General features: G+C 46.4%; 1 protein-coding gene across 7 annotated transcripts in view; it reads left to right on the top strand.

Moving 5' to 3' along the window:
- The window catches only part of LOC140483193 (mitogen-activated protein kinase kinase kinase kinase 3), a 308,564-nt gene that overhangs the window by 245,135 nt on the left and 41,739 nt on the right, over nt 1–21,690 (top strand). For all 7 annotated transcript variants that reach the window (XM_072581251.1, XM_072581249.1, XM_072581248.1 and 4 more), the window contains one exon: nt 907–948. In XM_072581251.1, coding sequence (XP_072437352.1) covers nt 907–948 — 42 coding nt within the window. The remainder of the gene's footprint in view (nt 1–906; nt 949–21,690) is intronic.

Genomic DNA, 21,690 nt, shown 5'->3' with positions numbered 1-21,690 from the left:
AATTTCGCTGCTCGTTGGATGCTGCCTGAACTGCTGTGCTCTTCCAGCACCACTAATCCAGTATTACATAGTAAGTAGTAATACCATTGGACTATCACCTTTTCTGTGTTTGTAAAGCACTACCTGAGGAACTGCCACAGTTTTCAGCCACTTGCTACAAAATGTCTAAAGAACCTTGGACGATAACATTTTCTCATTGTGATTCTGTAACATCTGCCCCAAACTTTAGTATGTCGATGAGTGTGTAGTCCTGAACCTTGTGATGTGTCAATCTGCAAAGCTTGGTCGAGTTGCAATTTAGAAACAGTGGGGAGGGGAACGGAAGAGATGATAAGGTTGACTGTGTTACACCTGCTTATAAATGGAAATCAGCACTTTTTTGTTGCGATGGTGTTGCTGAGGGTGTTTGGATACGAGATAGATCTCTCAAGACAGCAGAAATAACAATGCCAGAAGTAGTACAAAAGCTGTTGTTGGTGATTCTGTGGTCTTGGCTGGGAAGGTATAAATGGAATCCTGGTGAAAGCAAACCTATCCAGTTGAGCCAGGGTAAAGAAACTTTGGAAGAAAGTAATATGATCAACTATGTCAAAGACTTGTGAAGGATAAGGAAGGGTAGTTTACCATTGTGGCAGTCACATGGCATGTCATTCATGACATTGGGACATCGTGAAGTGATGAAAAACAATAGATCAGGAGAAAGCTTATAAAATACTAAGCTGATTTGATTGAATGTTAGTTGTAATTTTAGACTTTGCAGTAAAATTGGTTCAGAAATATGAGAAGTTTGACAATCTTTCTGTCTTTGAATACTGATGACTTTGATCACTTTGCAAGGGAATAATTTTATTTTCTTATTCCTAACCTGTATTTATATACTTTTCTTTCCCTTATTTCCCCTTACAGAAACCTATTAGCAATGGTCTTCCTCCAACTCCAAAGGTGCATGTAAGTATTTAAAAATTTTGTGACATGACTGAAGAGATTACTTTATATTTTGTTGAATTAAATTCCATCAATTTCTTTATTTTACTGGACAGATGAAAATCTCCCCAGAGTCAAATTCTGCATGCACATGAGCTTTGTTAGCAGTGTTCATTTTTTGACTTCTGAAAGATTTCTGTGGTCATCAGAAAAGATTTCAATTGCTGACACTCAATATATCATAATATGCTGCAGCCAGACAACCGCAGGAAGATAGGGAGATAGTGGTATTGTGGTAATGGCATTACATCCATGGACCACATATCTGTAATATAAAGCTAGTCTTAGTCATAATGATCTTGATATTGATCATTGATTGTCATTAAAATTCACTGAGTTCACTATCCTGTAGGGAAGGAAGTCTGCTTTTAGCTAGCCTAGCCTCCTGCTCCTACAAAACCACAGTGATATGATTGGTAGTCAACTGCCCTCTGAAATAGCCAGAAAACCACAGTGGATAACGAACACTGATCTTGCCAGTAACATCTACTTCTCAAGAAAGAATGCGGAAAGTATGCCAATTTAGACTCTGTTGTTGGATTAGGCTTTTAAAATGTAAGCTGTCCATTTGGCCTTTTAGTTTCACTCTGTTATTGAGAGATTGTGACTGGTCTTCCACCTCAATGATATTTTTCTGTTCTCCCTTATATCCCATGATTACTTCGAAGATCGGTTAATTAAGGCAGTGGTTTTGTCTTATGGCTCAGACATAAAACAGAGGTCCCATCCATTCTCTGAGGTGGAGATAGAAAATGCCGGAGCACTGTTTCAAAGACCTAGAAAGTTGTTTTTAAATTTACAGGTATTTGTTCCTCAGTAAACATCAAACAACACCGTGGGCGGCACGGTGGCACAGTGGTTAGCACTGCTGCCTCACAGCGCCAGAGACCCAGGTTCAATTCCCGACTCAGGCGACTGACTGTGTGGAGTTTGCATGTTCTCCCCATGTCTGCGTGGGTTTCCTCCGGGGGCTCCGGTTTCCCACAGTCCAAAGATGTGCAGGTCAGGTGAATTGGCCATGCTAAATTGCCTGTAGTGTTAGGTAAGGGGTAAATGTAGGGATATGGGTGGGGGTTGCACTTCGGTGGGTCGGTGTGGACTTGTTGGGCCGAAGGGTCTGTTTCCACACTGCAATCTAATCTAATCTAATCTAACAGATCATTATCATATGTGGCTATCTGCTGGAATTTATTTATGCAAATCGCCTGCAATCACAGCACTGTGCACTTGAAAATAGTTAATTAGTTGTAAACCCTTTTGAGAAGCCCAGTAGTTATGAAAAGCACTAAATAAAGCAGGTTTTTCTCTTTGTTGCTACATGCTATTTATATTTCAAAAATATACTTTATTCATAAAATTATTTGGATCTGTATACAATTGGTCATGCCATTGTTGTGCACACATTACATTGCTTTACATACAGACATCGAAATTTATTTTTCCTATATACAAGTCTGTACATTGACTATCCAGCTCTTCTGCTGAGGCATCAGTGGAGCCCAAATGACTGGGTGGGCCCCCTGTTCTTCTTAGGCAGGCAGAGGTGGTCTTTCCCCACCGCGCCTTGGCGGCAGCTGCTCCAAGCTTCAGCGTGTCCCTCACCACGTAGTCCTGGACCTTGGAATGTTCCAGTCTGCAACACTCAGTCGGGGTCAACTCCTTCAGCTGGAAGATCAACACGTTTCGGACCGCCCAAAGAGCGTCTTTCCCTGAGTTGATAATTCCTAAGGCACAGTTGGTGTTCGTCTTGGTGTGTGTCCTGGGGAACAGACCATAGAGCACGGAGTCCCACGTCATGGCGCTGCTCGGGACGAACCTCGACAAACACCACTGCATTCCCCTCCAGACTTCTTCTGCGTAGGCACATTCCAGAAGGAGGTATGTGACAGTCTCGTCCCCACCGCAGCCACTTCGAGGGCAGCGTGCGGTGCGGCAGAGAGTCCAGGCGTGCATAAAGGATCTCACAGGCAGAGCCCTTCTCACCACCAGCCAAGCCACGTCTTGGTGCTTGTTGGAAAGTTGTGGCGATGAGGCATTCTGCCAAATGGCTTTGACAGTCTGCTCAGGGAACCGCTCGATAGGATCCGCCCTCTCCTTTTCCTGAAGGGTCTCAAGGACACTACGTGCTGACCACTTCCTGATGGACTTGTGGTCAAAGGTGTTTTTCTTCATAAACCTTTCCACAAAGGACAGGTGATACGGAACGGTCCAACTACTCGGAGCGTTCCGCGGCAGCGAGGCCAGGCCCATCCTTCGCAACACCGGGGACAGGTAGAACCTCAGTCCGTAGTGACATTTGGTGTTTGCGTACCGGGGATCCACGCACAGCTTGATGCGGCCACACACAAAGGTGGCCATCAGGGTGAGCGTGGCATTGGGTGTGTTTTTCCCCCGTTGCCCAAATCTTTATACATCGAGTCCCTTCAGACCCGATCCATCTTTGATCTCCATATAAAATGGAAGATGACCCAGGTGACTGCAGCTGCACAGGTTCTGGAAATAAGCCAAACCTGTGCCACTTTTAACAGCAATCACACCTGCTGTGACTAGGTTTTTTCCCACAATGGAGAGCGACCGTAGCTTCCATCTGCCCAGTTTCTGTCTCACTTTGCTGATATGCTCCTCCCAAGACTTGGTGCACGCCCCAGCCCCCCGAACCAAATACCCAGCACCTTCAGGTGGTCAGTCCTGATGGTGAAGGGAATCGAGGATTGGTTGGCCCAGTTCCCGAAGAGCATGGCCTATGCTCTTGCCTCAGTTTACCTTGGCCCCCGAGGCCCATTCGAACTGGTCACGTATGCACATGAGTCTGTGCATGGACAGCGGATCCGAGCAGACAACGGTGACGTCATCCATGTACAGGGAGGCCTTGACTTGTAGGCCCCCACTGCCAGGAATAGTCACCCCTCTCAGGCTCGCACCCGTCCTGATGGACTCGGCAAATGGCTCTATGCAGCACACAAACAAGGCAGGAGAGAGAGGGCAGCCCTGCCTGACTCCAGATCTGACTGGGAAGCTATCTGATTCCCACCCATTGAGACCGCACTGACAATGTTGGTGTAGAGCAATCTGATCGAATTGCAAATTCCCTCCCCAAAGCCCATTTTGGAGACAACATCTCTCATATACTTGTGTGATATCCTGTCAAAGGCTTTCTCCTGGTCCAGGTTGATGAGGCAGGTGTCCAACCCTTTGTCCTGCACGTAGGCGATCGTATCCCTGAGGAGAGCGAGACTCTCGGCAATCTTCCTGCACGGTACAGCACAGGTTTGGTCAGGGTGAATCACCGACCCCAGAGCAGACCTGACCAGGTTGGCGATAACCTTTGACAAAATTTTGTAATCCGCATTCAACAGTGAGATTGGTCTCCAATTTCTGATTTCCTCCCTCCCCCCTTCCGCTTGTAGATGAGGGTGATGATGCCTTTCCTCATGGATTCACTCATGGTACCTGCCCGAAGCATACTGACATACACCTCCAGCAGGTCCTGGCCAATCAAGTCCCTCAGAGTAGAATAGAGTTGACTGGTAAGCCGTCACGTCTGGGAGTTTTATTCTTTTCAAAGGACTTGAGGGCCTTGGTCAGCTCGTCCAGAGAGAGCGGCTGGTCTGGCCTCTCGCGTGTTCTGTCGTCTAAGACCTCCGTGATAGAGGACAGGAACGACTGGGAGGCCGCGCTGTTGGTTGGCTTCGAGCCATACAGACTGGCATAGAAGGATTTACTGATCCTCATGACGTCAGCCTGAGATGACGTTACCGAGCCATCATCTTCCAGAAAGAGGTGTGTGACAGTCTCGTCCCCACCACAGCCACTTCGAGGGCAGCGTGCGGTGCGGCAGAGAGTCCAGGCGTGCATGAAGGATCTCACAGGCAGAGCCCTTCTCACCACCAGCCAAGCCACGTCTTGGTGCTTGTTGGAAAGTTGTGGCGATGAGGCATTCTGCCAAATGGCTTTGACAGTCTGCTCAGGGAACCACTCGACAGGATCCGCCCTCTCCTTTTCCCGAAGGGTCTCAAGGACGCTACGTGCTGACCACTTCCTGATGGACTTGTGGTCAAAGGTGTTTTTCCTCATAAATTTCTCCACGGAGGACAGGTGATACGGAACGGTCCAACTACTCGGAGCGTTCCGTGGCAGCGAGGCCAGGCCCATCCTTCGCAACACCGGGGACAGGTAGAACCTCAGTACGTAGTGACACTTGGTGTTTGCGTACAGGGGATCCACGCACAGCTTGATGCAGCCACACACAAAGGTGGCCATCAGGGTGAGGGTGGCATTGGGCGTGTTTTTTCCCCCATTGCACCGGTCTTTGTACATAGAGTCTCTTCGGACCCGGTCCATCTTTGATCTCCAAATGAATTGGAAGATGACCCGGGTGACTGCGGCGGCACAGGTCCTGGGGATAGGCCAGACCTGTGCCACATATAGCAATACTGAGAGTACCTGACACCTGATGACCAGGTTTTTTCCCGCGATGGAGAGCGACCGTTGCCCCCATCTGCCTAGTTTCTGTCTCATCTTCCTAATCCGCTCCGCCCAGGTCTTGGCGCACGCCCCAGCCCCCCCCCGAACCAAATACCCAGCACCTTCAGGTGGTCAGTCCTGACGGTGAAGGGGATAGAGGATTGGTCGGCCCAGTTCCCGAAGAGCATGGCCTCGCTCTTGCCTCGGTTTACCTTGGCCCCCGAGGCCCGTTTGAACTGGTCACAGATGCACACGAGTCTGTGCACGGACAGCGGATCCGAGCAGAAAACAGCGACGTCATCCATGTACAGGGAGGCCTTAACCTGCAGGCCCCCGCTGCCAGGAATAGTCACCCCTCTCAGGCTCGCATCCTTCCTGAAGGATTCGGCAAATGGCTCTATGCAACACACAAACAAGGCGGGTGAGAGGGGGCATCCCTGCCTGACTCCAGATCTTACAGGGAAGCTATCTGATTCCCACCCATTGATTGAGACTGCACTGACAATGTTGGTGTAGAGCAGTGGGATCCAATTTCCGATTCCCTCCCCAAAGCCCATTTTGGAGAGGACATCCCTCATATATGTATGCGATATCCTGTCAAAGGCTTTCTCCTGGTCCAGGCTGATGAGGCAGGTGTCCAGCCCCCTGTCCTGCACGTAGGCGATCGTATCCCTGAGGAGTGCAAGACTCTCAGAGATCTTCCTGCCCGGTACAGCACAGGTTTGGTCTGGGTGGATCACCGATCCCAGAGCAGAACTGACCCGGTTGGCGATGACCTTTGACAAGATTTTGTAGTCTGCATTTAACAGTGAGATCGGTCTCCAATTTCTAATTTCCTCCCTCTCCCCCTTCCGCTTGTAGACGAGGGTGATGATGCCTTTCCTCATGGATTCACTCATGGTACCTGCCCGAAGCATACTGACATACACCTCCAGCAGGTCCTGGCCAATCAAGTCCCAAAGAGCAGAATAAATCACGACCGGTAAGCCGTCGCTTCCGGGAGTTTTATTCTTTTCGAAGGACTCGAGGGGCTTGGTCAGCTCATCCAGAGATAGCGGCTGGTCCAGCCTCTCTCGTGTTCCGTCATCTAGGACCTCCGTGATAGAGGACAGGAACGACTGGGAGGCCGCGCTGTCGGTCGGCTTCGAGTCATACAGGCTGGCGTAGAAGGATTTGCTGATCCTCATGACGTCAGCCTGAGATGACGTTACCGAGCCATCTTCTTTCTTCAGGCTGCTGAGCACGGAGCTCTCTCTGTGCACCTTCTGGAAGAAGAAACGTGAGCACGTCTCGTCCTGCTCCACCGAGCGAACCCTGGACCGGAAGATTATCCTGGAGGCCTCCGAGGCAAAGAGCGAGGCTTGCTGGCCCTTCACCTCCTTGAGGTCCTCCGTGACATCGACCCCCATCGTCTGCAGCAGGAGCAGGTTCTGCATACTTTCCTGGAGCTGGGACAGTTTTCCCCGCCTCTCTCTTGCCTCCTGGACACCTTTGAGGATAAAGAACCTCTTGATGTTCCCTTTTACCGTTTCCCACCAGTCCGCTGGAGACTCAAAGAGGGGCTTCACGGTTCTCCAACCTGCGTAATCCCTCCTGAGCTCTTCGATGTTTCCCAGGGTCAACAGCTTAGTGTTCAGTTTCCATGTTCCCTTGCCCGCCCGCTGTTCGTCCTGTAGGTGACAGTCGGCCAGCAGGAGGCAGTGGTCAGAGAAGAACACCGGCTTGGCGTCGGTGGATCTGACAGAGAGTGTTCGGGACACAAACAGGTAATCTATCCTTGAGCGGATAGACCCGTCTGCCCGTGACCAGGTGTATCTACGCTGCGCTCCATCTGCAGGGGTGCTGAAGACGTCGTGCAGCTTGGCGTCTTTGACTGTTTCCATCAGGGCTCTGGACGTTGCATCCGGTTTACTGTCCCCCCCGCTGGATCGTCCATCTGCATCGATGATGCAGTTGAAGTCTCCGGCCAGAATGACCGGCCTGGACGTAGCCAGCAGCAGTGGAAGCTGTTGCAGGACGGCCAACCGTTCACTCTTACCCACTGGGGCGTACACGTTGATTAGTCTCATGGGAGCGTTTCTGTATTTAACGTCCGCGACGAGGAAGCGCCCGCCCACCACCTCCTTAACCTCGGAGATGGTGAAGTTGCTTCCCCGCAACAGGATACCCAGGCCGGAGGCGCGGCTATCGTTGCCCCCGACCACACTGACGGCCCGTGGGCCCACAAGCTCGACCATCTCCTGTAACTGCTGAGGTGCGGTATCCCACACTCCTGCAGAAACAGGACATCGGCTTTGACGTTGGCCAGGAAGGCCAGCGTTGAAACACATCGCGTAGCCGATTTAATGCTACGCACATTTATGCTGGCAATTTTAAACCCCATTTTACCAGTTTATGGGGTTACCAGTGTCCATTTTCTTCTGGTCTTGCTCCTGTGGGGTAGCTGCGTGCATCCCCGTGGTGACGGCAAACTGCTGGACCTTCCCGGGGCTGAGGTAGTTGTCCAGCTCCACGCTGGAGTCATTTCCCCGCTCTGGTGTCATCATGTCGGACCCAGGGTCCGCATCGTCCAGTTCTCCATCTGACAGCAGGGCTGTCACAGGGCCGCTGCTCCCAGTTTCCTGGAGCTGTGGGCTGGTGGGTGCCCCTTGGTTCTCACCGGGTAGGGGGAGGCCTTCACCGATCCCCTCTGAGGGATCGACTTTTCCTTCTTGGGCGGTGCTACCCTCCTTTCTCCCCACGGCGCTCTGCCTCTTCCTCAGGTGGCGACCCTTCTTGCGCCCGTCTTCACCATCGGAGGAGCTGCCTGTATCCTCATCTTGTAGGTGTCTCTTCCCCCTTCGCTTGGTAGCTTTGGGGCCCTCAAGAGGTTTCCTCTTCCTGTTTTTGACAATAATCCACTGCTCTGCCTCCTTTTATCCCTCCTCTTCCATTTCCTCCGTCTGTCTTGCAGGAGCTTGGGTCGGCTGCTGCATCTCCCCGCTGTCTGCCGCCTGCTCCTCTACAACCTGCCCTTCCTTCTGGGTGCCTCCAGACACCGTTCCTGTGCTGATTCGTGGTACCTCGCTGGGCTTTGTCGGTCCGCGGCTTGTGTTGCCACCTCCGGCCATCTGTGCGTAGGTGGCGGCTCCTCTTCTTGGGCAGGCCTTGTACATGTGGCCCGCCTCTCCGCACAGGTTGCAGCTCTTTTCTTCCTGACAGTCCTTAGTCAAGTGACCCTCCTGTTTGCAGTTCCTGCAGATGGTCACTTTGCAATCCGCCACCACGTGTCCCGACTTCCCGCAGGTTCGGCACACTTTCGGCTGCCCTGCATATGTCAGGTAGCCTCTGCTCCCTCCAATTGCGAAGCTCGAGGGTGGGTGGAGGATGTTCCCACTATCATCGGTCCTCAGAGTTACCCTGACCTGCCGCTTACTGGTCCAGATCCCAAAGGAGTCGATCACATCAGTGGCTCCTCCCTCAAGTTGGACGTACCTTCTGAGAAGCGATCTGCTTTTTTTTATTTCAAAATATACTTTATTCATGTAAATAAATCTCTGGTACTTGCACAATTTTCCATGTTGTTCATAGTTATATACATTGCATGTCTTAACATTACAAAGAACAAATTGAATTAATCGAATTCACAGTTATCCTATTAACAGTTACCTTTATTAACTATCCAGTCTCTTGGTATTTGGCTGTGGCTTCAGCGGAACCCACCTACTGAGTGGGTGCCCTGTTATATGAAAGCAAATGCAACTTCTTTAACCCCCAGTTTATGGGGTTACCATTGTCCATTTGACTGTCCTGTCTCTGGGGTAGCTTGTCTACATCCCCAAGGTAAGCACGAACTGCTGGACCTTCGCTGGGCTGAGGTAGCTATCCAGCTCCTCACTGGGGTCATTTGCCCGCTCTGGTGTCATTGAGCCAAGGCAAGGGTCCTCACTGTTCAGTTCTGTGTCTTGACAGTGGGACTGTCAGAGGATCACAGCTCTCGGTTGTCTGTAGTTATGGGGCAGTGGGTACCTCCTGGTTCTCACTGGGTGGAGGGTGGACTTCGGGGGGGTCCGTTGTTTCCTGGATGGGAGGAAATGCCCTCCTCTTTACCGACGGCGCTCTGTCTCTTGGACGTACCTTCCGAGAAGCGATCTGCTTACTCTAGTATGATTGAATAGTACCATTTATGTGCAGTTTCACCTGAGCAGGAATGCAGTGGTCGAGATTTTCCTCCCTCAGTAGAGGGTATGTGAGTAGATTGCTGCTAATGAGATGCAGAACAGCACCACAAGATCCAATGGGTTCAGTTAATGCTGCCTTAGACTTATAATGTTGTGGTGCACTTGACACCGATGGTCGGGTGAAAGATGAGCAACGGGGCGGGGGGGGGGGGTTCTGTCCTTGTTACGGTTGGGGGGTGGGGTTTGAGGGCAGGGGGTGGGATGTGGGCGAGACGCGTTAGAAGGCATGCTTAACCGTGTGGGAAGGGAAATTGCAGTCCCTCTAAAAGGTGACCATCTGGTGTGTTTGTGATGGAACTGGTCCCCCTGGGAGCAGATAGTGGAGGCGGAGGAATTGGAAATACAGGATGGCATTTTTGCAGTAGGCATGGTGGGAAGAGGTGTAATCCAGGTAGCTGTGGAAGTCGGTGGGTTTGTAAGAAATGTCAGTGTGAAGTCGGTCATCATTAATGGAGATGGAGAGGTCCAGGAAGGGGAGGGAGGTGTCAGAGATGGTCCAGGTAAATTTAAAGTCAGGGTGGAATGTGTTGGTGAAGTTGATGAATTGCTCAACCTCCTCGCGGGAGCATGAGGTGGCGCCAATGCAGTCATCAATGTAGTGGAGGAAGAGGTGGGGAGTGGTGCCGGTATAACTATGGAAGATGGACTGTTCTACATAGCCAACCTTCACATAAACCACATCATCTGCCGACATTTCCGCCACCTCCAAACGGACCCCACCACCAGGGATATATTTCCCTTCCCACCCCATTTCCGCTTTCCGCAAAGACCGTTCCCTCCGTGACTACCTGGTCAGGTCCACACCCCCCTACAACCCACCCTCCCATCCTGGAACCCTCCCCTGCCACCGCAGGAATTGCAAAACCTGCATCCACACCACCTCCCTCACCTCTATCCAACGCCCCAGAAGAGCCTTCCACATCCATCAAAGTTTTACCTGCACATCCACCAATATCGGTTATTGTATCAGTTGCTCCCGATGCAGTCACCTCTACACTGGGGAGACTGGACGCCTCCTAGCAGAGCACTTTAGGGAACATCTCCGGGACATCTGCACCAATCAATCCCACCGCCCTGTGGCCCAACATTTCAACTCCCCCTCCCACTCTGCCAAGGACACGCAGGTCCTGGGCTGCCTCCACCGCCGCTCCCTCACCAACCGACGCCTGGAAGAAGAACGCCTCATCTTCTGCCTCGGAACACTTCAACCCCATGGCATCGATGTGGATTTCACCAGTTTCCTCATTTCCCCTTCCCCCACCTCACCCCAGCTCCAAACTTCCAGCTCAGCACTGTCCCTATGACCTGTCCTACCTGCCTATCTTCCTTTCCACCTATCCACTCCACCCTCCTCTCTGACCTATCACCTCCATCCCCATCCCCATTCACCCATTGTACTCTTTGCTACCTTCCCCACCCTCCTCTCTGACCTATCACCTCCATCCCCAGCCCCATTCACCAATTGTACTCTATGCTACTTTCTCCCTACCCCATCCCCCTCTCATTTATCTCTCCACTCTGCAGGCACCCTGCCATTATTCCTGATGAAGGGCTTTTGCCGAAAGGTGGATTTTCCTGCCCCTTAAATGCTGCCTGACCTGCTGTGCTTTTCCAGCACCACTCTAATCTAGACTTTGGTTTCCAGCATCTGCAGTCCTTGTTTTTACCTGAAACAGATTGCAGACTACAGGAAAAGGTTAATATAATGGAACTAATTTGATTGCTCATGAGCCGAACAGCTTCCATTTAGTCTGCCTGATTCCAGTAACGACACACAGCTGAAAAATTCTGTTTGTGTTTATTTTCCACAAAATAGAAGTTCTCATGTTGTGTTTACAGTATGTTCCCACGACTTTCATGTCCTTTTTCCTTGAACAAATTAATTTTTGAGATGTGCTTGCTGAACTACAATTGATATGATACAATTAGTGCTTATGACAGTAGTAATGAACTGCCTCTTTCTAGATGTGCTTGTTAATATTTTGTCAAGATCAGGCATCATAGTTCAGTTTCAAAGGAATGGGTGTCCCTGTTTTGCTATTGATGCTAAATTATGTGTGTGGAGTTTAATTGGTCAAGCACCCCATTTTCTGTGAGGGTGTAGTTTGTGCCTAATTATTAATTTTAGACTGAATTTATGAGGGAGGTACATTGAGTCCCAATGAATTGTGACTTCCTGTATCACTTGTGTAAATTAGACCAGGGAGGTTTTAACTGGGATTCCACTGTTGCCAAGACATCTGCGAAGAAGATTTAAGATGTCTACCAACATTAATAAATTGCGTTGTCTGCCACAGGAACATTGCTTAATGACTCCTGGGCTTACTGTGGAAACTATCTTATAAATATAGATGCTCATTGCCGTTGGTCCACCATATTGTCAAGGGGATGATGTCCAGCCTCAGGAGGATTGCTTTGTTCTCATTAGTACTCCTAGCAGATTGACGCTTTCAACATTAGCCCAATAATTTAAGTATATCTCTGCCAACCTTCACAACAACCAACTCAAGCAGAAGTTACTTACTTTAAATTATTGTCTCATTTTCATAATAGGTCTAGTAATCTGTATCAATCTACTAACTTAACTTAATGCACTCTACCATCTTTGAAACTGTACCAGCTTTGGTCGTAGCTTATAAACTGCGGTGTGATAGTTTGCTAATGTCATTGATACTGTACTTTGCAGATCACAACAAAATAACTCAGTAGAGCAAGATAATTTTCACAAAAAAACACAAAAACATAATTCAGCCCAAATAATGTATCCTACATGTGGCTATATGTCTTGTTTTTAAACGTTTCTAGTGCTGACCAACAAGTTTCATAATACTAAGTAAAACAAAAATAATAAATTCATAATTGCATAACTAATTTTTATTTGGGATAAAAAGTGCATTGTGCTACAGGGGTTCTGTGGATTTAATTTTTTCCTCGGGAGGAGGAGTTCTCAGAAGCATGTTTCCTCTAATTGCTTTTTTGCTGTGCCCACCTAGGGGTCAGTGTGCATGTATTTAGCATATCTCAGCAGCTGCGTGGCTTAGAGGGAGCTTTGCTCAGAAGTAAAAAGTTGAGAACTCTTGAATTCGGTAATCTCCAGCATTCATCACCAGTAGATCAATATCATATCACTTGTGCAGTTGAATTATTTTTGTCAAATAACAAGAGAATATGAATATAAATATTTGGAGCTCCAATAGAGCATAGAACATTTCAGCACAGTACAGGCCCTTTGCTTTCTATTCCCTGTAACATCGAGGGCCAATTAATGAAATACAAAAACAATAATTGACCAGCCAACAAATATTACCAGAAGGAATCCAAATTGGAATCTCTACAGTTGTTTCCTTTCGTTTTTAACTGATGAATGTTCTGGTTCATATGATAAAAAAGTTAAATGTTTTAACTTTTTAAAGATAACAGGATTGATGTGGAACCTGATTGTGTCTCACATTCTAGGATAAGAAGCTATACTGTATTCTTTTTATTTTCCTGAACATGGGTGTTAATTGCATTCCAATTCATTGTCCTTTTCCCTTGTCCTTTATCTCTCTTAATGTTTACCTTTCTAAGGGCAGAAATTCATGGTGTTGTATGGTTTGAAAGGCCGATTCTGGTTGGTAGATTGTGGAGGAAATAGTATAGCGATACCTGGACAAGCTGAGTGTCACAACAGAGGAGGATCTGTTCAGCTGCTTTGACATTGAAGGCCATTGCCTAGAGTCATAGAGATATCTTGGTCCAACTCAGCTATGCTGACCAGATACCCTCAATAAATCTAGTCCTATTTCCCAACATTTGATCCATATCTCTGTCAACCCTTCCTATTCACATACCTATTAAATGCTGTAACTGTATTCAAGGTCAGCTGTGAATTTAGCTGTTTGTTTATTTTTCGTGGAATGAACTCTGATGTCCAGAGATACTTGAAAACAGACAGCAAAGACAGGATCTGCGCAGGTTACTGCTGGGTCAGACAGCGGTGTAGATTTCTTTCTCCATTTGAAACACTGCCCACATGGTCACTGCCCTTTATTTGTCTTCCTCCTTTTTAAGGTGCCGTTGTTTTGATCCTTTTTTCCCAAAGTTCCAAAACAATGCAACAACTTAAAAAACAGTAATTATTGCCCACAGAATTTGAGGACATCAGCTCCAATACTGAAAATACCTCAGTAAAGGAGCAGCTCTATAGCCACAACTTTTTCCCATCTTCTATCTTGGATTACCCAGAATCCTTTAAAATAATAAATGTTTTGCTTTTTCACATAATTGTTTTATACAATACAGTTCTGTGCCTGGTTATAGAGAGGAGGAATAGAATAGACATAGAATCCCTACAGCGTGGAAAGAAGCTATTTAGTCTATGGAGACTGCAGTGACCCTCCAAAGAGCATTCCACCCAGACCTACCCTATCCTTGTCACCCTACATTTAGCACTGCTAAATCCATCTAGCCTGCACATCCCTGGATAATACAGGGCAATTTAACACGGCCAATCCACCTAACCCTCACATCTCTTGGACTGTGGGAGGAAACTGGAGCACCTGGTGGAAAGCCATGCATATACAGGGAGAATGAGTACATTTCACACAGAGAGTCACCCAAGATTGGAATCGAATCCAGGTCCCTGGTGCTGTGAGGCAGCAGTGCTAACCACTGATGTTATATAAAGAAGAAGTATTTGTTTAAGCAAGAGCAGCAGAGATTTGTAGTGCTAATGGAAAAGCAGTGGTGACTTTAGATTACAAAACAACTTGGGGGCTTAATCTGTGGGCAAACAGCATTTCAAGAAAAGTCAAAATGACATCATGGGAACATGTGTATTATTGGTGAGTTCTTCCAATCTTTAAAACTCAAGTAATTTTTTTATTAATTATGCAATTCAGTAAGGTTTATTAACAATAAAGAATTAATAGAATTGATTGATTATGTAATAATTAACTGAATAAAGATAGTGGAATTGATGATATGTTGCAACACATGGCAACTGACGATTGTCAGTGTAATCCAAGACAGCCACATCTATAGATTGTGTCTGCTGTTTGAGGAATTTAGCTCAGAGTCATTAAGCTGAAGCAGAGCCACAGACACTGTGATGCAGCAGGGAGATTCCAGAAGGCAGTTACTCTGCTGGGATTGGATAATCTGATTTAATGCATGATCCAAAAACAGAGCATGACTGTCAGTGAGGTAGATAAAGGGACTGAGAAAGTAAATGGAGGAGTCTCAGCCCTTTCAGTTGTCCAACATGTTCAAGGTACTTGCAGTGTGTATGGATGACAACAGGAGTTGCAAGTTGGATGAGTGAACTCAGTGTTATAAGAAGCCATTCAAGTTGGAATGTAAGTGGAAGTGCAGTGTTAGTTTAGTTAACTGCTCTGCTGTGAAAGAAAGAGAGCAGAAGATTCCATTGCTTGCTTTGTACATCTGCTCAAGACTGGAAAGAAAGATTTACTTAGAGGCAGAGGATTCATGTGTCATTGTTCAAATGGGTATCAATGACAAAGAATTATGAAAGAGGTTCTGCGTAAATAAACTGGAGGGAGGAATTTAAAAGCAATTGCCATCGCCAATGGAAAGGTACTGGGATAATTATTCGACCTAAAGGCTGACAAATCGTAGGGGCTAAGAAATACCTGTAGAGATAGTCATCGTATTGGCCATAGTCTTTCAAAATTCCTTTGATTTTGAAAGGCACCCAACAGATCAGAAAGCAGCACATGTAACATTTTATCCTAGAAAGGAGAAAACTGTAGACCAGTTAGTCTAGCATCTGTAGTAGGGTAATTACTAGAACCCATTCTTATGTAGGTGGTAGCAGAATATGTAGAGAATCAGGCAAGTCAGCATGGTTTTGTGAAAGGAAAATTATTTTATCTGATCTATCAGTTATTTGGAAGGAAGAATAAGCAAGGTGATAAATGAGAACTTATAGATGGGGCATTCTTGGATTTCCAATAGACATTTGATAAGGAACCACCTTAAAGGCTGCTGCACAAGATAAGAGCAAATGGCATAGGGGACAATATATTAGCATGTACAAAGGATTAATTAGTTAACAGGAACCACAAATAAAAGTGATCTTTTTCAGTTAGCAAGCTGTTAACTGGTGTCACAAGGATCAGATCGCAGGATTCTCAATTGATTTATAATCCATGTCAATGACTTGGATTGTATGGTAGCTACATTTGCTGATGCCATCAAGATAATTGGGAAAGTATGTTATCAAGAGGAAGAAACAATCTTGCAAAGTGTTAGATTAAGTCAGTGAACAGAAATTTGGCTTGGCTACATTTCTTGACACCCTGATTCCCGCAAGGACTCTTCCATTCTCCCAGTTTTTCTGTCTCTGTTGCATCTGTTCCTTTCATCTTTCATTAGGGTACTTCCAACAGCATCTCCGTTTTCCTCATTGAGGGTCTATATCTTTCCCCATGTGGTTGACAGGACCCACAACCATATCTTACCCACTTTCTGCACTCTGTCCTCATCTCCTTACTGAAACAATGGTGGGTTCCCCTTCTCCTTACTTTCTACCTTGCTAGTCTCCTCATTCGAAGGATCACCATGTATTTCCAACATCTCCAGCAGGGTACCACCATCAAATACTTGTGCTTCTTTCAATGTAGTCTGCCAGATTCATTGAAGGAGACTGCATTATCAGCACATTTGTAAGATTAAATGCAGACTTGGTGACCAGTTTGCAGAGTGCCTCCACTCTGTCTATAGGAATAACCCTGAACTTACAATTGCTTATCATTTCAATGAACCATTTTGCTCACATGCTAACATTCCTATGCTAGATCTGCTAGTGTTTAATTCAACACAAGCAGGTGAAACATCTCAAATTTCATTTAAATACTTTGTTCTCTAGGACTCAATACGTTTGAGTTCAGCAACCTCAGAGAATGACCTGTTCTCCATTCAGATTACAACCACAACAACCCTCCTACTCTGACTTGTTTGCTTTTTTCTCAGCAGAGATATAACTCTTTTTTCCCAGCATCAGCACTCCCTTCATCCTTTGCTCTGGGCACCACCACCATCTGTTCCTCCTCACTCTCTGTCAATGCACAAAAAAATGTCCTATCAGCCTCTGAATATAACTCTGTTTCTCTCCCCTCAGATACTTACATTCTCCACCATTTTTGTTTTACTTCTAGATTTTCAACATCTGCAGAATTTTGCTTTTATTTTCATTACAGTCTGACTGCTGCGATGTAATGAGGGAGATGTTAACCTGGCCACTTTGGCAGGAAAAATATAAAAAGATTTTTCTATTTAAGTGGAGAGAGTTTGCAGGACTTTGGTACACAGTGATCTGAGAGTTCTGCTAAATGAATAGCGAAAATTTAGTATGTAGCTTGCCCTGATTCGGGGTTAGACTATCAAATTTATTTTATGGGCTGGTAACTTATTAATGTAGACACAATTTGAGAACTCTGGTATTTAGTAAGACCATGATAAATAGGAACAGCTGTAGTTGTTTGTCCAGTCAAGCTTAGCCTGCTGTTCAAAAGGATCATGGCCGATCCAGCATTCCTCAGGTACACTTTCCTGCATTTTCTTCGTAACCCTTGATTCCCTGACTGATAAAGAATCCATTTATCTTAGCCTTAAATATACACATGGACTCTGCCACAAAGAGCTGTGGGGGCAAACTCCCGAAGGAAGGCTCTCTACCCTCCGAAAGAAGAATTTGCTCCTCATCTCAAGTCTCCAGTCCTAGACTCTCCCAAGTGGGAAAATATCTCTCAGCATTTACCCTGTCACTTCCCTGAAGAATCTTACATATTTCAATGAGATTGCCTCTCATTATTCCAAATTCCACTGAGTAGACCAGCCTATTTAGCCTTTGCTGGTTGGAGTCACCCCATACTGGTGATCATCCTAGTGAACCTCTCTGTCTCCAAAGCAGTGATATCTTCTCTTAAATAAAGAGATCAAAACTGAGCACAGTACTCCAGATGTGGTTGCATCAGCGCCTTGTACAATTGCAGTAATACTTGCCTACTCTTATACTCCAACCCCTTGAGATAAGGGCCAACATTCCATGAACTTTCCTGATTACCTGCTGCATCTGTGTGCTATCTTTCTGTGTTTTGTATGCAAATACCCTTAAGTCCCTTCTTGTTGCAGCTTTCTGCAGTTTTTCTCCATTTACATAGGAAACAATGCCACAGGATTCCACAAACAGTGCTAACCTTTACAAAATCAGAATTATGGATTACATTACTATTCTAACATACATAACTAACCTTAGGTAAATATGGACAACTTGTTCAACACTGCACATAGTTCTTTAAATAACAAATGAGGTCAGGACAGATCCCATAGATTTCCCAGCAACCCTTCAGATGTTTGTGATGTTGAGTCATAAAATCATAGTAAAATTTGACAAGGAATTCTAATTCTTAACACGATCTACTTTGGAATTCACTCAAATACTACTCCATCACCTAACCTCTCTACAGTCAGCCCTGCCTCAGCTGAGGGCCACACACTCTCAGAATTGCAAAGGACCCACTCTGTACTACATCCTCAGGAGAATTCATACTCTCAACAAACAGTATTTCAACTCCAACTCAAACATCAAAAACTGTAAGTACAACAAACTTTTATCTACCCACCTCCATAACCAGCGATCCTCAAACATTCCAGAAGATTCCCGGGGCCTCTGGAACTGCTTGGACTCCATGAGCCATGTGGCTGGTGCAGCTGCCACCCCCACGCTGATCCATGATGTCACTTCTGCCCCCATCATGGCCACTCCCACAACCACTTCTGCCCCTCACAATTCCTCATGCATCACACGTGACATCACTTCCGCCCCTCACATCTTCGCTGATGTTACACGCTCAGTGACTTCCTCCACCCCTACAGCCGTGTCTGCCACCACTTCCGCCCCCACCAATGCCACTCACCAGCATTCTACTGACACGCCCCCCCCCCCCACATATCCCACTGTCTCACCATTCCCGGCCCCCAGAACCCTGAAGGGAACACCACCCCTGCTCATGACTCCACCCCCATTCCCCCCGCCATCACACCCACTCCAGTTACTGGCTCCGCCCCCACTCCCAGCTCCACACCCACAGCAGTTCCCAGCTCCCAGCCTTGCTGGGTTTTCACCATCCCTCCAGACCTTCCCCTCACTGAGGACGAACGATCAGTCCTCAGCAAAGGACTCCCCTTCATCCCCTTCCGTCCACGCATCAATGAATTTAATACAGTCCGTGACGTCGAACATTTCTTCTGTTGCCTCCGCCTCCGAACTTACTTTCGCAATCAGGACTCCCGCCCACCTTCCGAGGACACCTTCGCCCACCTCCAACACACTGCATCCACCTGGACACCCCACGCTGGCCTATTACCTGCCCTCGACCTCTTCATTTCCAACTGCCTCCGGGACATTAACCGCCTCAACCTGTCTACCCCCCTCCCCCATTCCAACCTCTCACCCTCACAACGCGCAGCCCTCCAATCCCGGACTATGAGGTTGGAAGCTGTGGGTGGGAGATCTCCTGTGGTTATGAGGTTCTGTATGGTCTGGGAGATTATGGTCTGGTGATGGGGGGGGTTGGGTCATGGTCAAGGGGGCAGTAGGAAGAGGTGTCCTCGAGTTGGCGTTTGGCTTCAGTGGTGTAGAGGTCAGTGCGCCAGACTTCCACTGCGCCCTCTTTATCTACTGGCTTGATGGTGAGGTTTGGATTGGAGCAGAGGGATTTAGATTAGATTAGATTAGATTACTTACAGTGTGGAAACAGGCCCTTCGGCCCAACAAGTCCACACCGACCCGCCGAAGCGCAACCCACCCATTCCCCTACATTTACCCCTTTTACCTAACACTACGGGCAATTTAGCATGGCCAATTCACCCGACCTGCACATCTTTTGAACAGTTGAATTTTGCAACCGATGGATTAGCTCGTCCCCAGAAATTTTATGGCCTACAGAAGAACCTCGATTATCCGATCAAGATGGGTGGCCACCATTCCGTTCAGATAATTGATTATTCGGTTAATTGATTCAGAGCCTTTCCTCTGGGCTCTGAGTTTCCTGTTAAGTCTGCTCCCCACTCAGGAGACAAGGCAGCAGCACACCATGCACGAGACTCCATCTGACACCGCCCCCCAGCTCTATCTGCCCCGCTTGCCTCCACTCCCTCTCCAAGGCAGCGGGACTGGACACCAACGACAAGGCTGCTGCTGCTGCCTTTTGGGGGGGGGGGGGGGGGGGGGGTCTCTCTCTCTCTCACACTCTCACACTCACACTCACACTCACACACACACCTTTTTACTGCAACCTTTTGACAAGTTCCACCTCTGCCCTATACAGGACAATGTTGGAGAGATTATTTGAGGAAGGGGGTTTAGGGTACACGCCTGTGTAGAACTCCAGGGAAAGTGTTGCGGGGGAGAGAAACCAGGCAGGAGGTCAGTCATTTGGAGATGGTACCTGGGCTCCCCTCGATGTCCAGGACTGTTCTCGGCAGCATTTCAGTAAACCGAGTTCACTTTTAATTGCTATAAACAAAAGACGTGATCAATGTTGGAATCTCATCTTTGATGTAATGTTTCTACGGGGACCTTGAGATCTCCTTCGAATAATCCGATATTTAAATAATCGAGGTTCCTCTGTATTTTTGTTTGCTGCTTTAACAGTACAAATGAATATAAAAAAGCTTGATTGCATCACATGGTATAGCAATGATTATGAATGGAAATTAAATATTGCAGAGGGAATAGATTATCACTAGGAAAGTCTTACTGTAGCTGTACCAGGGCTAGGTCAGATAGTATCTGGAGTACAGTTTATAGATTTGGTCTCATTTTGAAAAATGACATAATTGCAACCTGGGAAAGAATGATTATGAAAGTGAAGATTCAAGAGAGGAAGTGTGTGACTTTGCTCATCTAATTCCATTTTAGAAGAACTCAAGCTGTTCAGAGAATTGATCACCATAATAATACAATTAAACAGAAAAAAATGTGAGGTCAACAACAGCTAGAGTTGTGAGGTTTCAATTAGATATTAGTCTTTATTTTACATCCTAGGACTAGGACTCCAAACAAAATGTTAAAATGCAGAGTGGTCTTCAAAGGGACGTGAAAGCTGTTGAAGATTAAGGCTGTTTTTGACATGAGAGAACAACTCAAGGTTTTGAATATAAACAATGGAAATGAAAGGATGCGGATTTCAGTTGGACGTTTGAGAAAATAAAGGACATTGATAAGATAGAAATAAACAGTGATTGTGTCCATTGAGGAGCTGATAATTGTTTATTAGCTTTGAGAGGCGTGAAAAAAGTTTTCCGTCAAAAATTTGATTAATTATGAGTTGGATTTCCTTCCTGAGGGAGATAGAAGTGATTCGTTATTTTGTTTTGAGGGGACTGGAAGTTGTTTGGACTAGTTGTGATCTAGTTGAACATGGTATTTAATTGAATGCAAAAAGGTTAGATTATGGCTGAAGAAGGAACAGGATAATTCTTAGAGAACCTGAGTAAATGTAAAAAGACCTGAAGGACGACTGTAAATGAGAAACCCTTCAATACTGCTTTGCTGAAAGTTCATATAATAGCAAATTGCGAAACACGAGGTACTGGTCCAGAATCTGCAGATTTTGATAGTAATGAAAAATCATCAAAATGTATCATTTCTAAAAAAAATATAAAATTTGATGTGAAGTAAGCAGCAAGTTTTAAATGGGAATGTAGTTCATATTATTCTGTTCTGATTTTTTTAGGTGGTAATACCACACTATCAAATAAATTTGCAGCCAAAAAAGGTAAAAGCTGGAAGTAGGTGTTGTAGGAGTCCAAATACAGAAGTGACCATTTAACCAGTAACATGCTGTAACACATGTTCCGAGCATGGTGGATGAGAATTAAACTACACTAACTGCAAAAGACTTTTGCCGTGGCTGTAGTTTTAAAAATTTCCTATTTCACATTTCCTATCATTGTTTAATCTTACAATTATTACAGTAGTGTGATTGCTATTTAAGAAAGTTGTGCGTTATTT

This window comes from Chiloscyllium punctatum, chromosome 11, assembly GCF_047496795.1.
Source record: "Chiloscyllium punctatum isolate Juve2018m chromosome 11, sChiPun1.3, whole genome shotgun sequence".
NCBI lineage: Eukaryota > Metazoa > Chordata > Chondrichthyes > Orectolobiformes > Hemiscylliidae > Chiloscyllium > Chiloscyllium punctatum.
This window is presented reverse-complemented; position numbering and strand designations above follow the sequence as displayed.